Here is a 16,200-nt window from a genome sequence, read left to right as displayed (position 1 = left end):
TAGACCCATTTCAAACACATCATTTATATCTAAGATCATAGAAAAAGCTGTTGCCCAGCAATTATGCCTATATCTGCATAGGAATAACACATTTGAAAAGTTCCAATCTGGTTTTAGGCCCCATCACAGTACTGAAACAGCATTAGTTAAAGTAACAAATGATCTCCTCCTTGCATCAGATCAAGGCTATGTATCACTGTTAGTGCTTCTTGATCTTAGTGCAGCTTTCGACACAATTGATCATAGGATCTTGCTAGAAAGGTTAGAACGCTGGGTTGGAGTCTCAGGCACAGCCCTTTCATGGTTTCAGTCTTACTTAACAAATCGCTATCAGTTTGTAGAGCTCAATAATATTTCATCCAAACGTACAATGGTTAAATATGGGGTCCCGCAAGGCTCCATCTTAGGACCACTATTATTTACATTATATATGCTACCATTGGGCACAGTTATAAACAAACATGGTGTCAATTTTCACTGCTATGCGGATGACACTCAACTTTACATATCAGCCAAACCCGATGACAAACTCAGTTTAGGAAAAATTGAGGCCTGTGTAAGAGATATTAAGTGCTGGATGTCTCTAAACTTCCTACAATTAAATGAGGACAAAACAGAAGTTCTCCTTGTGGGCCCTAAGGCCGCAAGACAGAAAATTCCAAATTTAATGCTTAATCTTGCAGACTATCCCATTACACCTGGCACAGTAGCCAAAAACCTAGGCGTCATACTCGACTCTGACCTATCATTTGATAAATATATAGATAATACTACTAGGATAGCTTTTCTACATCTCCGCAACATTGCCAAATTAAGAAATGCATTATCACAGGATGATGCAGAAAAATTGGTGCACGCCTTTGTTAGCTCTAGACTAGACTACTGCAATTCACTACTGTCAGGATGTTCAAATAGGAATCTAAATAAACTTCAAGTAGTTCAAAATGCCGCAGCTAGAGTTCTGACCAGAACTAGAAAATTTCAGCATATTAGACCAGTCCTATCAGCCCTGCATTGGCTCCCAGTTAAATTTCGTATTGATTTTAAAATTCTATTATTAGCATATAAAGCACTACACGGGCTTGCTCCTGAATACCTCCAGGAACTTATTTCCTACTATGAACCCCCACGTCAACTAAGATCACAGGGTGCTGGTCTGTTATTAGTTCCACAAATTAACAAGGTAACAGCAGGGGGAAGAGCCTTTTCTTATAAGGCCCCCCAGCTTTGGAATAATCTTCCTAAATGTGTCCGGGACTCTGACACAGTCACAATCTTTAAATCTAGGTTGAAAACCCACTTATTTAGTCTAGCGTTTGATAATTAATATCCCCCTTAGATAAAGGTACAGATCCAGGGGTTCATAGACGAAGGGTTTTATGGTAGACTGGGGTGCTGGTGCTGTCATCCTGTCACTGCTCGTGGTCACTCAAGTTTGTTGACAGTGCAGTGGACGGATGCCATTGTCTCAGAATGCCCCCAAGCCTATGTTACCTTCTGGTTCTGCCTTTTTAGCTAGGCTGTAATAATTTAACTTAGTGCCGGAGTTGCTGCCACACTCCAGAAATGTTTATAATTTTACCTGTCCTGTATATGTCCTCATACAGAGCTAATTTTCCCTGTTTCATTTCTCCACATGGCTGCCCGCCTGCTTGAGGTATAATGAGATGAGGAGAGACAAGCGATCCATCCTGGCCGGCCACCTCCTGCCTAACCGGATGCCTACACCATGATGGACATTATTACATCTTTTTCGGTCTAAATGGACATTATTGCATCTTTTACATTCTGTCTACATTCTGTCTATATTGTTGTTGTTGTCATGGTGACCGGTGTCGACCAGAGGAGGATGGGCTCCCCCCCTGAGTCTTGGTTCCTCTCAAGGTTTCTTCCTCATGCAAAAACTAGGGAGTTTTTCCTTGCCACTGTCGCCTTTGGCTTGCTCACTGGGGGCTAGGACTCGGCACTTGTAAAGCTGCTTTGTGACAACAACTGTTGTAAAAAGCGCTATATAAATAAAATTTGATTGATTGATTGATTGATAGACGTACGACATCAATCACATTCTTTTTCACGACAAGTTCAAAGTTCACACACTTCTATTTTTTATTTTTATTTTATTTTTTACAGTTGCCTGGAGAAAACACTGCGGTTGAGGATTGAGGATAAGGATTGAGCTTTTTGTCGTCTTATTGTTCGTGAATGGCTATTTAAACACCCTTGTTAGTGCACTGATGATATCTGTGTATGTTTCTTCTAGTGACTGTTCAGGTTATAGCCTACTGTAGCCCACCCAGGATGTACAAATTTCCCCCAAAGGAAAAAGTGCCACTGGGCTTGAGGGCTGTTGTTAATGGAGTCGACAGAGCTGTTGTTTTTCAGAGCTACTTCGTTTCAGAGCAGATGTGTTTGTGCGTGAGCTGAAATGAGATTTAGGCCTATAATCAGCTATTTAAAACACGATTAGCTACATGGTTGGACTACAGAATGCATGTATCTTTATGCAGCAAGCACAAATCTTGGAACACATGATCAGGTAACAGAAATCAGTGTAAGCACAGGTATTAAAATGCACATTGAGCACTGTACCACATACAAGTGGTTGTTTCTTTGTTTTTGTATCACTTTTGTATTGTTTATTTAGTTGTTTAGTTGATTACTCCACTTCAATAATTCACTTCATTTTTTTTTAGGTTTTGATTCAGAAGTGTTTTTTTAGGTTTTGATTCAGAAACATTTGAGAAGGTGAAATATTTTTATAGCATTTGGGTATTGATAGCAGACGGACAGACGCGCAGGGGTGGCGGTGTTTGTGATGAGGGTGTTGTGCTCGCTGCAGGACGGGGGTACGGCTCTCTCTGCTGCCTGCCAGCGTGGACACTCCAGAGTGGTCGGCACCCTACTCAAGAACGGAGCCAACATCCATGACCAGCTTAGTGTCAGTCTCCCCAACCCACTCTCCACCATCACTGTAGGGCCCTTGATCACGTGAACATGAAGTGTGCGTTATTTACGCAATAATACACGAGAGGGAGTGCTATAACTGTAATAATGGCACTGCTGTGCTGCGGTCGTAGGCACGAGGCATGATGTTGATTACTCCACTTGATTTACAAGGAGTACATAGAAAAGACGATCTGATTTGTGAAGCTGCTGAATGTGTTACTCGGACTAAACCAAATGTTGCTGCTCAGGGGTCAATTGCACGAGGCCGCAGGCTGAGATTTTACGAGAATTTACGACACTGTCGAAATTTACGTTCGCGAATTTACGTTTACGAATTTACGTTCGCCACACCCCCCAACAAATTACGTTCGCCACCCCCCACCCTTCAATTTTACATCCACTATGACAATATTGGTATAGGTCTGAAAATTGTCTGGCCCACAGGTCAGAGCTCTCTGCCAAATCTTGCCCGCAGAAAAATATAGTTGAATAGCCCTGCTGTAGACGGTCAACCAGTTTCAGCTGTGGAAAATTCAATTAAAACAGGCGAATACACCACAATTAAGCCAACTACAGGCAAGTCTGATGTATGGAAGTCATTTTCCATTGTAATTAATGGTAATGGAAATCGTCTACCATTTGCTTGTTGTGATAGATAACAGAAAGTGTTGGTGTACGTCACCTGACACATTTAAAACTACAAAAAAAAAAACCTCTAACGGTCAATTTCAACATCAGCGTTACTTACCTGAGCTGGATGCTGAGATGTTAAAGCTTCTTGTTAACAGAGATAGTGTTCTCAATAGGTTAGCTGGCAAGCTTAAACCAGGAGATGTCCCATCCTCAGTGCCTGTTCGAAAACATCTGGTAAATCCAAGGCTTCTTGTAAAGGGCCTCCTGAGTCAAAAATACAAATGAGTCCATCGAAAGTTCAGCAACATCCAGGCAAAAAGCTTTTGTCTGGTAAAATAGCTGATCACATGCATGAAAAGTCATCACATTCACCCCCCCTCATGCCTACCTGAGATCTTTACTCAGAATGAGCAACAGGTGCCCCAGACAGGTCCAGCTGAGGCAGATTTAGATCAAAACGGTGCAGGTATGTCGCTCCATTCCAGGCAGAAATTTGTAGGTGGACTGAATATACATTTTACCCATTGCTTTACCCAATACTAGGCTACACTTTTTCTAATCATAGTCTATTTTTTAAAGTAACAAGATCTATGGTCTCAATGTCCAGCATTCAGCCATGAGCTAACTCCACCCTCCTTTCTGAAGGAAGAACAGCCACTCAGTCCTCAGGGAAAGTACACAAAAATAACTGAAGGTGCTGAAGGAACAACCACAATGATAACTGGTGTTGAGGGGTCATTGTCACAGGAAGTTGATGCTGAGGAGACTTCCAAACAAATCACTGGAGCTGAAGGGACAACCAGACAGACAACAGGACCTGAGTGGACGATCACAGAGAAGAGTGGAGCTGAGGAAACAACGGATATTCCTGAAGATAACAGACCCTCAGCAGACACTGGCGTTCTCACAGATAATTGACTTTCTGGCTGATTCTTTAGAGATGGTTACGCCTCGGGTGCTGTCATCTCTGTTAATGAGTTCAGCTGACAATCACAACCCTCAAGAAACTGTTTCACCAACATCTGTTCAAGGGGAGAGTGTTCAAGGTAAAATACTTGTTTTCCCTACACTCATGGGGCATCCTGTACAGTCTTTTGAAAATTATATCCAGTTGCTTGCTGACTTGTCTTACAGTTTCTGTAATGGTGGAGCCAGATGTTACTACAAATGTGGTTAATGTGGAGGTAAATGCATTTAATTCCTCTGACATAAAGAATTTAGATTCTGTTTAGATTTGTATGCCCTCTAAATGCCCTCTTGATTTTCTAAGTGAAATTCTAAAAAGAAATCAAATAAACCAGACAATAAGTTAATGACTGTAGTTCTGTGATTGCAAATGAACTGCACATGAGCCTACCAGATCATGACGATCACAATTATATTATTGTATACTAATAATAATGTGTCATCATGTCACAGTATTTTCATTTAAATAGTATTTTTCAAACGTGCTTATTTTTTTGTTTATTTTTCATAGAGTGAAAGGCTATCCCCATCTTTTTACAACCTGGCCTCCCAAAATGGAACACTAAATGCTGAATCTGACAAACCCCTACTATACGTCACATGTTAACATGCTGTAGATGTCCAGCAGATGCTGCTAATGTATCCACTTTTTTACATTAACAGTGCAATCTTGATGGGCAGGTAATTACCATAAATTCACATTTCAATTAAATAAAATATTAAAAGAAAGAGAAAAAACTTTTGACTTTTGAACTATTGAGCAGATAGCAACAAATATCTGTTCAATGTATAATATTCTAAAAACATTTTTACCACATACTGCTGAGATGCACCTGGAGACCAGGTCCCAGTGGGTCACTTACCAGACTTTTACATGGTTATGTATTAATGAAGAGCAAAGCCACATGACCTTAGCTGACTTTCATTCACTTTGGAAGGTTGGGGCTAGAGTGAATTCTTCTCTAATCTAGTGAGTCTACCTTTCAAGATCTTTTTCAGATCTGGGTTACACATGGATATATCACTTCAGCCATGCTATTATTCTATGCCACACAGTAAATTTTGTTGTTTTGTTTGTCTTTATCACAAATCATGATGCATTAGCAGCCACTGTTGGACAATAGTATGCTGAAATGTAGCGTATGACAGAAGATATAGAAATACATCACAACTGTCATATTAGGTTGCGTCTCCTTTGAATAAAATGTATAATTGCAGACAAACAAGTGTGGTTGCTTTCAAGGGCAGAACAGTTGTATTATACAGTATCAAGTGTGTTATTTTGAAATAGTATTTGTAGCAGAGCAGTAATGACAGGATCCATTGCTGTGTATTATTTTTCATTCAGTTTAAGAAAGTAACCTTAAGCCAGTATTAAAAGGGATACAAACCTCTTTTAATGGAACTTCAAGTCAGTCATCTGGACATTGTTTGTCAAGTCGTGTTTCATTGTCATGCCTCCAAATTGCATGCATGCATTGGAATGAGATGACATTTCTTATGATCCACAGTACAGCACAATATGACAGCACAGTATGCAGGACTATATAAGAGAGAATGCATAACATTGAGACCAGTGCAAAAATAAAAAATTAAATAAATACACAGACAAATTGGTATAAAGAACTGTATGACTGTCACATAGGCTAGGACACGCTAGCAGATCTGGATAATATAATACATCAAGTTTTGGTGGTTTGGTCATGTGTCATGTGAGGAGGTCTGTAAACTACTCTGCAAATATGAATATGAAAAAGGACTCCTGAAATTTACTCTCGAAAGTCCACACAAGGGGGTGCTGCAGTTCATTTTTGTGAGGAGTGAATTGCCGTTTCATTTTACCCCTCCTGCTTAGACTCAACTTCGCCTGTCTCTATTTAGTAGTGGTTTATCAAGTTTATCACATTCTGTTAGAAGAACAGACAAGACACCTGCCTGTCGCAGACATGCCAAAACACACACAAAACAAATGAATAGCAGGAACCTCATTTTACTGTAATGAAATACTGTCCACTTTTCCCTAACACTTTTCACTGAAACGTTTTTTTACAAAGAAAAAGCCTATAACAATGTAGTCTTAAGATCTAGCTGAATCCCTTTCTGCAACGAAGCAATACATCAAAATGAGTTGCACAGCAGCTTTACAGACTCCAAAACATTAGCTCATATATATATATATATATATATATATATATATATATATATATATATATATATATATATATATATATATATATATATAATTACTCACATTTGGTATCCCCATATACCACCACCTCACCAGATGGGGCTCCTAGTAGTTGTATAAAGTGGAATTCTGGGTAGTTAAGAAATAAGATGGCGGACTTGTCAAATGAAGGTAAGAAATTCAAGTTCAGTAATTTCGTTCTACTATCAGTGTTGCCTAGATTCCGATTTTTAAAGCTGAATAAAAATATCCTTGTGTTCTGCCAGGTTGTGCGTTTCATTACATACAACTGTTAAACCTTTTAAATCGCACAATGAGACTACCTTGCTAGCTAGGCTAGTTAAATAGCTAGAAAGCTAGTAGGCTCACGTTCACATTGGCTAGTTAGCTTAGCTAGCGTGAGTGAATACTGAAAACAGTGGGGACGAGTGACTGCTCAATGTCACTATGGTGTCTAGCTAGATTTGTTGTGCTGACTAAAATGTAGTCCCTTGTAATCTACTTTGGCAAATCACTTACTAAATCCATATTAATCTGTTGGAAATCTCGAATTGGTTAAAATACAGTAATGAAAAATGGGTGAAAGTGTTGGGTAGGTGTGGAGCTGTTGGGTAGAGAGGCAGCCCACCCTCACAGTTAACGGGTTAAGATAACGACAACAACTCGGGACCAACGTTTTCCGTTAAGGGACTTGTGTAGCAGATATTCACGGTTTTTTGCACATACTTTGCGTTGTAGGCCACAGGTCGGTTTATGATTAAGCGTGTTGTTTATTGGAAGAAACGTAACAAAAAAATCACATAATCGAGATGTTGGAAAGGCGGCATTTTAAAACATGACTGTGCCATGAATAACTTGAACCTGGCTGAAATATGTTTTTACGTATACTCGTGTGCTTTTTATTACTTTATAGCCTCAGTTTCTTAAAAGCTTTTTGACTTTTTGAGGAAGAGAATTTAAGGAAGAGGAACGTGAGTTAAAATCAGGCATTAGGGCTCAACGAAGCCGCATGGCTGATGATAACAGTGATTAATGTAGAAATTCTGAGAGAAGAGATATTTGGTGGGCTACATGGTCATCACATCATATAGTTACTGTATGCAAGGATACTCTGTTATCCCTTATATAAGGGAGTGTTGGTGTACTGTGTAGCACTGTTACACTGTAATAGTGTTAATGTTGCCCATTGTGTGATTGCCAATAGTATGAACACTTCTGATGCTTATTGGTGAACCATGAAATGTATGGAGATGATTCTGCATTGAACTTTACTTACAGTAACAAAAATAGACAGAACCATATTGCATCAGACTGATGTTTGGACTCCATTTTTCTTATAAATACCAACTGTCTGAATGTGTTGTCTTGTGCTATTAAGCATGGATTTTCACATTACACTTGTAAATGCTGGAATCACTAATACATAAAATAATACATAGCATAACAGTGGGTAGCAGTTAAAATATGAAACATGCTTAAAAATGATGAACTAATGAATCAGCATGAACCAATGGTCTAAATAACCAAATCACAATTATTTCAGTTTTAAGCTAAATAGTTTATTATGTGTAAGGTTTTTGGCCCTGAGATTTGGTTAATGTGTAGTATATTTCATTCTGTTTTTGCTTTGCAGAAAAACCTGCTTTAGCTGCCCCAGTGTTTGTGTTCCAGAAGGACAGAGGGCAAAAGGTAAGATCTATCTAATGTGGTGGGCTCCCCAGTGGCAGTAGTGATGTAATTTTGACTGTATAGAAATGAGAGTGAAGAATACTGAAGGGGTTTGCCCACTTTCTGTTCTCAGAGGTCAGCAGATGGATCAAGTGCAGAGGATGGGGATGGTGAGGTTGGAGTCAGTAGTGTTTGTTTTCGTGCTTTGAGCTCACGATCCAAAACTTAAAACATCTGAGAATTTAATGTGTTTTCCTACATTTCTCAGATTCTGATAGAGATGATGGCAACTATTGCCCTCCTGCTAAGAGAGAAACATTATCGTCTTTCACACAGTTTCCACTCTCCCACTCTGGTAACTAAGTAGCTTTCTTTTCTCATGTTGCTTGGTTAATATGGAACTTAAACATCTGAGGTTTCTATTTTAACCTGTGGTTTATTACTGGTGTTGCGTGCATTTTGTTTTTTTTTCCAGTGTCTAAGAATAATGTATTCATGCCATCGACTTTTTGCCAGTCCCCATCTGGAAATTCAGATTCAGAGCCTGGTGAGACTTATATTATGCACATTAGCATATATATATATATATATATATATATATATATATATATATATATATATATATATATATATTACACAATCACACACACACACTATTATTCTCATAGATACTCATTTGAATATAGTTTGTAATTTATTTGACCAGAATGTGTGTATTATTCCTGAACAGAGGAGAAGGTTGTTGGGTTTCGTCTCCGTCCACCAACATTAATACATGGCCAAGCACCAAGAGCTGGTAAGCTGCTACACTAGCCATCTACTCTCATACTGAAATACAGCTCTATAAAACAGCATGTCTATGTGGTTTCATATGCAGTTCATCAACTGCAAAGCACTCTGCACCAGTCCTTGATGGTTCCTCACATATTACAGCAGATGGGAACATAAAGCCAGTGTTCTCTGGGCAGTAAAATACAGCGGAGGGATGGTAAACGTAGCATCATCATACCTGTGCTGGTGTTTGTTTCAGGAGTCCCAACCCAGAAACCTAAGGAACAGCAGCGCAGTGTGCTCCGCCCACCTGTGCTTCAGGCTCCGCCCACCAAGCCATTATCCTCACGTAGTGAGTAGTTGTTAACTTAAAACACTTAATTGTACTTTTACTGTCAGTCTTTTGTTGGAAGTGGCATGAATGTAGGAGAAACAATACTCCTGAGATTGAAGGTATTAATTTCTCACATCCTGTCCACGTAACATTCTAGACATAAACAACAGCACGAATGGAGCGAGTAAGCCGTCCGATGCCCAGGTTGCAGCAGAGTGGAGCTCTGATGGAGGCACACTCCACAACGACAGGTCGCTGGTAAGGGTGTAGCAGTGTGGTGGCAGTGGGGCCACCGGAGGCTGCCGATTTTTCTTAAGGTTAAAAGAGGATTCGCGTGTAGGTTTTAGTTTTTAAACGTAGACTGTGCGGTGATGTAACGCTAACGCCTCATTTGTGTATCTGTTTAAAATAGATGGCAAAAAACGTGGGGGGTGAGTGGCAAAAGAACGGGGAGAGAGCGAAGGAACGCGCCCTTCCGCACGAGCCGGCGTTTGTCTTTGGACAGAACATTAAAGACAGAATCAAGGTTGGTAGGATCTTCCTGATGTCGGATTCTAAATGGGACTTCTGACCATACAAAAGCCTCGCTGCTTTCTGTGGGTACAGGTGGACGACGCATCAGATGGGAAGGACGGAGCTTCCAGACGAGCTGCATCTCAAAAGTCGGAAGGGACGAATTATTTCTTACAATACATCAATGCCACAACGTACGCAGACCTCATTTTATCTTCCTTAAAAAGGGTATTTTTTTCCTGTCGTACAGACCTGAGGCAGAACATTCTATATTTCTTGTGCGCTTATTTCAGCCGTCAAAAAGTTGAAGACTGCAGTGAGACTGGAGAAAAGTTTGTTTTTGGACAGAACATGTCTGATCGTGTTTTGGTAAGATGACAAATAACTTTTCCTTTCTGAGGATGTTCAGACAACCTTGGCCGAGTCTTGCTGAGGCATGGCCGTCAGACTATTGTTCCTTTCAGAGCCCGCCGAAATTCAGCAAAGCAACAACAGAGGGCAGTGTGGAGTCTAAATCGGACAGCGGCCCAGCCACTGAACCCTGCTCGTCACAAGATGTAAATTCTGAACAAGGTACGCTGTCCAGACATTATGGGGGCAAAATGCTATAATTATCCTCAATGTTCACAAAGGGGAAATTCATCCCCTCCAGTTTTGACAGCTTCAAATTGTCCCAGTCAGTTGCCTGCTGCTGTATTGCAGATCCCATGTCATTTTCCAGAACTTTTATTTTGGTTGCCATTATTAGTCTTCCAGAAGCTTTGTTAAACAAATAATATGCTTTCATGTACATATCTCTTGCATCTTTAGCTGTATTGGAAGGTTCAGTACCAGGACATGCATTTTTGTAATGAGATGCAATAAACTGCCCAGTATGGTAACACCACATAAAGGGCCGATGGAAGAACTATCAGGTGTTTTAAAAGATTTGTGTGCTAGAACCGAACATCCTCAGATTTTAAAGCTGGAATCAAGTGCTAACCAGTGATTGATTGTGTGCGTGCGTGTGCTCGTGTGTGTGTGTCCACGCGTATATGTGTGTGTGTGTGTGTGGATGCTAACACAGCAGAGTCTTTGGAGGAGTCAGCAGCTGCATACACAAAAGCCACAGCCAAGAAGTGTTTGCTGGAGAGGGTGGAGGTGCGGACGGGAGAGGAGTCCGAGAGCAACGTCCTACAGGTAGGAGGGTGATGACTGCGGCACCTTTCAGGTCGTGTAATGGCAAATTAGCCAAGGTATGTCCCTTACAAGAACTTGTGAAGTATTGTCAGAAACACTGTTCAGCAATGTTCACATTGGCATTTGACATAATGTAGTGATCTTTCTGTGCATAAATTTGAACTTTGTTTGTTTGGGTGTGTCATAGAGTTCCCCATTTCAGCATAAAAAGTGCAGTGCAATTCATGGCAAAGCCTAAATGTCTTTTTTGCTCTGTAGATTCAGTGCAAGCTGTTTGTGTTTGAGAAGAGTTCCCAGTCATGGGTGGAGAGAGGATGTGGACTCCTGAGACTCAATGACATGTTGTCCAATGATGTCCACAATGGAAACCTGCAGTCCAGATTGGGTAATATGCATGTAATACACAGCTATTCCTTAATAAAGGCCAATAATAGTGTAGGAATTGCTACTTTGAAGAAATAGTTCACCAAGGAGAAATTAACATTAACAGTATTAAACATTAACAATATTACCTGCCATATACCATGCACATTTTTAGTATTGTAGTATGGTTTACATTGGGGATGGGTGAGTCTTTGGGGATTGGTGAGTCTTTGGGGATGACTCAGGTTTGGATGTGCTTTTTGTGCTTCAGTGATGCGAACCCAAGGAAGTCTGCGTCTGATTCTGAACACGAAGTTGTGGTCCCAGATGCAGGTCGACAAAGCCAGTGAGAAGAGTGTCCGCATCACTGCCATGGACACAGAGGACCAGGGAGTGAAAGTCTTCCTCATATCGGTAAGCTGCATTTCATTAATCACCTGTCTCATCAGAATGCACTTTCATGGAAAAAAGGTTTTAAAAAAAAAAAAAAAGGACCCAGGCAGCTGATTGGTCCTTGCTCTGATTGGTCCTTGCTCTGATTGGTCCTTACTCTGTTTTGTGTGTGATGCGTGCGAAGGCAAGCTCGAAGGACTCCAGCCAGCTATTTGCTGCCCTGCACCACCGCATGCTGGCCCTGCGCAGCCGTGGTGAGCAGCCGGTTGGGCCGCCAGTGCCCTTCCCCGAGGGCGAGGTTGAGGGTGAGGTAGAGGGCGAGGTCAGCCGTTCCAGCGACGAGGACGAGACCCACACCGCAGGACATGATCCCGCCTCAGGTGACACCACCGATCAGTAACAGTAACCACGCCAACACTACACTGCGGGACAACCAGCCCCATAGTGTAGATTTAGTCCTCTTGAGCCTTTGATACTGTTTGTTAAAATCTTTTAAACAGCTGTGTGCATATTATTCTGTCGGCAGTTAAATATCACATAACAGTCTCATATCATGTAACATAAGCTCATGCTGATGTATAACCAATTTCCTCTCAGGAAAGGGGGAGGAAGGGGAGCCCCAGCCCACGGAGAGCACGTAGCAGGGACCGCCCCTAGCCCGCCCCCAGCCTGCCCGCAGCCCGCCCCCAGCCCGCCCTCAGCACTGCCCACAGCCTTGCCTCTCCGGCCCGTGGCCTGAAGCCTAGCTCCAGGGGGATCCTTATGCAGGTCTTTCTTTCTAAACTCTCATTAACAGTCATGGGGTGAAGAGCACCTTCCTTTAGAGTTTGAAACATAAATGAAAGTCGATTTTTATAGGATGGAGAGTGTAATAATTCTCAAGCTCATCACATTGATGTGCAAGATGCTATTTGGGGTTTTTTTGTTTTGTTTTTGTTTTTTTTTAACACATGGGGTGCATTCAAAATTCGTGGTGTTAGTTGTGTAATTTCAATTTTGGAGCAGTACACTCATTTTAAAAGAGTGCTAACATTTGGAGCACTACACTCAAGTGTTCCTTACATTGCCAGACTAAGCATAAAGTGTACAGTTGTTGCAGCTTAAATGTCACAGGAATTCTTCCCTTCATTTCTGCTCTGCAGGGCTTTTGTTTAATCCCCACTATGAATTAATGCAATTTTACTAGTTTGGCAATAAGTGTAACTTTTTTCAGTTGACTTTGATGCTTTGAGGCAGTAATATAACCTAAAATTGCAATGTGACCTTCTTTATTTGTAAAACATACATTTACAGAAAAGATGGCTGACAATACAGTGTGTTGTTTCTACAAATTAATAATAATTACAATATCTTATTCTAACTTTAAATAGGATTGAATAGGTTGATACAAACGCAAAAGTTCAAAGTCAAACCAGAATGCATAATGTGTCATAAACATCCTGGTCATTTTTAATGGTAGCCTTTGTCCTCGGATCTTCCTGTATGGTGTCCCTGTATTACTGTAAGGTGTTTTCATTCATTTGTTCCCAGAATACAAGTTTATCCAATTTTGATGCGGTAGGTTCTTATGTAGTCAGGTGTAATGATTAGATTCTATATATTCGTTTTGCTTTATATTTTTCCATTCACGTAGGAGACATATATTGACAGGTAGTCTACTGTATCCATCCCACAATGCATTTACAGCAGATAACTTTGACAATATAATCTCAATTAAGCAACACAACTTCTTTGAAGAACTATACATTATGTAAGACATTATGTGTAGTTTCTACCAGTACTTGGTGTCTGTGAAAAAGCAACTTTAAGGATAAGTAGTGAGGCAGTTTTAAAAGCATTCGGTAAAGTGTTGCTCCCCCTTTTTAATTCTCTTTATATTCAAATTCAAGATGATGATTCACATGCAAATTGTGGTGTTGTTGTATACTACCGTTCCTGTACTGCCAAAAAAAAAACTTTGATGTGAAAATTGTAAAATATTGATTGGAGCACATTACTAATATTTCCTGCGTTGTGTAGATTTTTGGTGTATTGTGCGTATCCTGTTTTTTGCTCAGTTTCTTTGTTTTGTCATGACGCACCTCACAGGGCTCCGATTTGAATGTGCAGCCTTTCTGTATTTAAAGAGCAGCAGCTGTTAATCAATTTTTCATCTGTATAAGTTATTGTCCCATTAATATGAATGAGAGTAAAGGAGTGGGGACTAAACATTTGTATATGAATGTTTGGTTGTTGAGCGTTATGTGCTACATGAGACTATACCTGTTTACATTAGTGTGTTGCAGAAGAATACCTACGGTGTATTATTCTGTTTACATTTGGAGTTACTGATTTTTCCTGCTGTCTTTGCTGTTATTTGTTAAACATGCATGTTCACTGACATCGTACGTTGGACAACGTTCACCACAAAGTGGTGCTTAGTGCATCATGCAGTGACACTGAGTGACACTGGTCCTGTGGTTACTTCACCCAAAGGATACTACTCTTGTCTTTTTTGTTGATAAACATATATAGATGTTAGTATTCAGAAAGCCAGTGCTGTGTAGGTACAATGCCAGTGGCACCGGTTGAGAATCTTTCAGCTCGTGAATGTGTGTTTGTGTGTGTTGTTTTTTTTTTTTTTTTAACTGTTTTTTTTAAGCATTCTTTGAAACAAAAAAGTTATCAATCTGGTTGATAATAGACTTGACAAATATGGTTTCTAGGAAACGCGGAGACATTGTAATATAAAGTTCTAAAATATGCAAAAGATTTGTATTTTTTTTTATATCAGTTTTTTAAATGATCCATATATCTGGAATTATACACAAAGCAATAGTCACATTTCTTTACATATAGATATGTAACATTTAGCTGTGATACACTTTTCATTACAGTTAGGTAGGCTATGATTCACTTTTCTTTACCGGTTTGCCTCTCATCACACATTCCATCCTTTAGTAGACACAGGCAGTTAGCACATTTTGCATTTCATTTTTTGACCGATTTCATTTTATTTAGAATCTTTTATTTTTTTTCACCACTCATCTGTGAATGTATTTCCTTGATGATATCTGGGTATCCCTGACTGATATTCCGTAATGTAAAATAAAATCCCTGGCCTGCATATTTTTGTCAATGATCTGATTTCCTCAGACTCTCATCTGACTGCTTTGTTAGTGTCGGAGGACCTTGTCTGGTTTTTATGCACTTTGACCCAGGATCACTCTGGATCTTTTTTTGAAAGGTGAAAGTCAAGTGCTGCGATTTTTTAAGATTATTGCTTGAAATGTAATTGGGGTCAGTGTGTTGCAATGACAGCGGACTAATTTAAGAGTTTGTAACAAGGTGTCTCATGGAGTATGCTAGATTTATTTTTAAAATAAATCTAGAAAGTTTTTATTGATTTATTTTAGCTGTATCAAAAACTGTCCATGTTTTACCATTTCTCAGTCTAACCTGTTTGACTTTTTTGTTAATTGTGTGTCTCACATTCAGTTTTAAATTCCTCAGACCCATCATGAGAACAGAGGAGCAGAGACCATAAGTTTTATTTGTAACTCAAGGTTAGGGGTAGTAAAGCAAAAATCATCACTATTGCTTCTTTTGCTTTCAGCATGGTGGTTCCAAGTGTAACAACAGAAATCCAGCGTTCTGGAAAGGAATTGCAGCATCAATATTTTTGTGTAATTGTCTGCATTTTGACATATTGTTTGCTTTTAGGTGTAGCTTGGGGGAGCTGGATTGCCATGAAATGTAGGCTATTTGAGAAAATATATAAAAATATATATAAAATAATTATTTGGTGTGTGGTTCCTTACAATAAGTGCGCTTAACACCAGTTAAGCTTTTATTTATTTTTTCTACTTTTAACAAACATTTATGACACACACACTTATGACCTGGAAATACACTTGAATTTTTTTTTACTTTAAATTCTTGAAATGATCCATTAATGTGGTTTTCTAGGACAGATTTGTCTAGTTTCTGTTCTTACCACAAGGAAAACAAAATTAAATGTGAAATATTTTCACGGGAGATGTAAGAAACTGTGATGTTTTAATAGAAATAGAAAAAAATGAACTTAAAACATGTCCCAGTAGATTAATGTGCCTTTGACATGACATGCTAATCTCATCTAAACTGCACTGATAATCTTCTATACCATTTTTGAATGATGTATGTGTGATGTACATATATCATCACTATGAGAACACTAAAAATCAAAGCCTCACTTAATGTTGCCCAAACTGTTGTTAAATTGGTA

The 16,200-nt window shown here is 39.6% G+C and overlaps 1 protein-coding gene across 7 annotated transcripts; it reads left to right on the top strand.

The window, feature by feature from the left end:
- The first annotated feature begins 6,848 nt into the window (after positions 1-6,848).
- On the top strand, positions 6,849-15,060 carry ranbp3a (RAN binding protein 3a). Of its 7 annotated transcripts, none has more exons than XM_077024787.1 (17): positions 6,849-6,904; positions 8,367-8,422; positions 8,535-8,571; positions 8,670-8,756; positions 8,918-8,948; positions 9,132-9,197; positions 9,432-9,524; positions 9,664-9,764; positions 9,919-10,032; positions 10,113-10,213; positions 10,313-10,388; positions 10,484-10,592; positions 11,086-11,198; positions 11,457-11,583; positions 11,833-11,975; positions 12,139-12,334; positions 12,552-15,060. In XM_077024787.1, the coding sequence occupies exons 3-17, from the start codon at positions 8,545-8,547 to the stop codon at positions 12,593-12,595; spliced, it is 1,428 nt and encodes a 475-aa protein (XP_076880902.1). In that variant the 5' UTR covers positions 6,849-6,904; positions 8,367-8,422; positions 8,535-8,544; the 3' UTR covers positions 12,596-15,060. The 7 variants fall into 7 exon arrangements, with proteins under 7 accessions (XP_076880902.1, XP_076880899.1, XP_076880898.1 ...); XM_077024784.1 differs by having other exon boundaries at positions 8,877-8,948; positions 11,089-11,198; XM_077024783.1 differs by having other exon boundaries at positions 8,877-8,948.
- Positions 15,061-16,200: the final 1,140 nt, after the last annotated feature.

This window comes from Brachyhypopomus gauderio, chromosome 12 (genome assembly GCF_052324685.1).
Source record: "Brachyhypopomus gauderio isolate BG-103 chromosome 12, BGAUD_0.2, whole genome shotgun sequence".
NCBI classification, from domain to species: Eukaryota; Metazoa; Chordata; class Actinopteri; order Gymnotiformes; family Hypopomidae; genus Brachyhypopomus; species Brachyhypopomus gauderio.
Note: the sequence above shows the minus strand (reverse complement) of the source record. Positions and strands in the feature narration are given on the sequence as shown.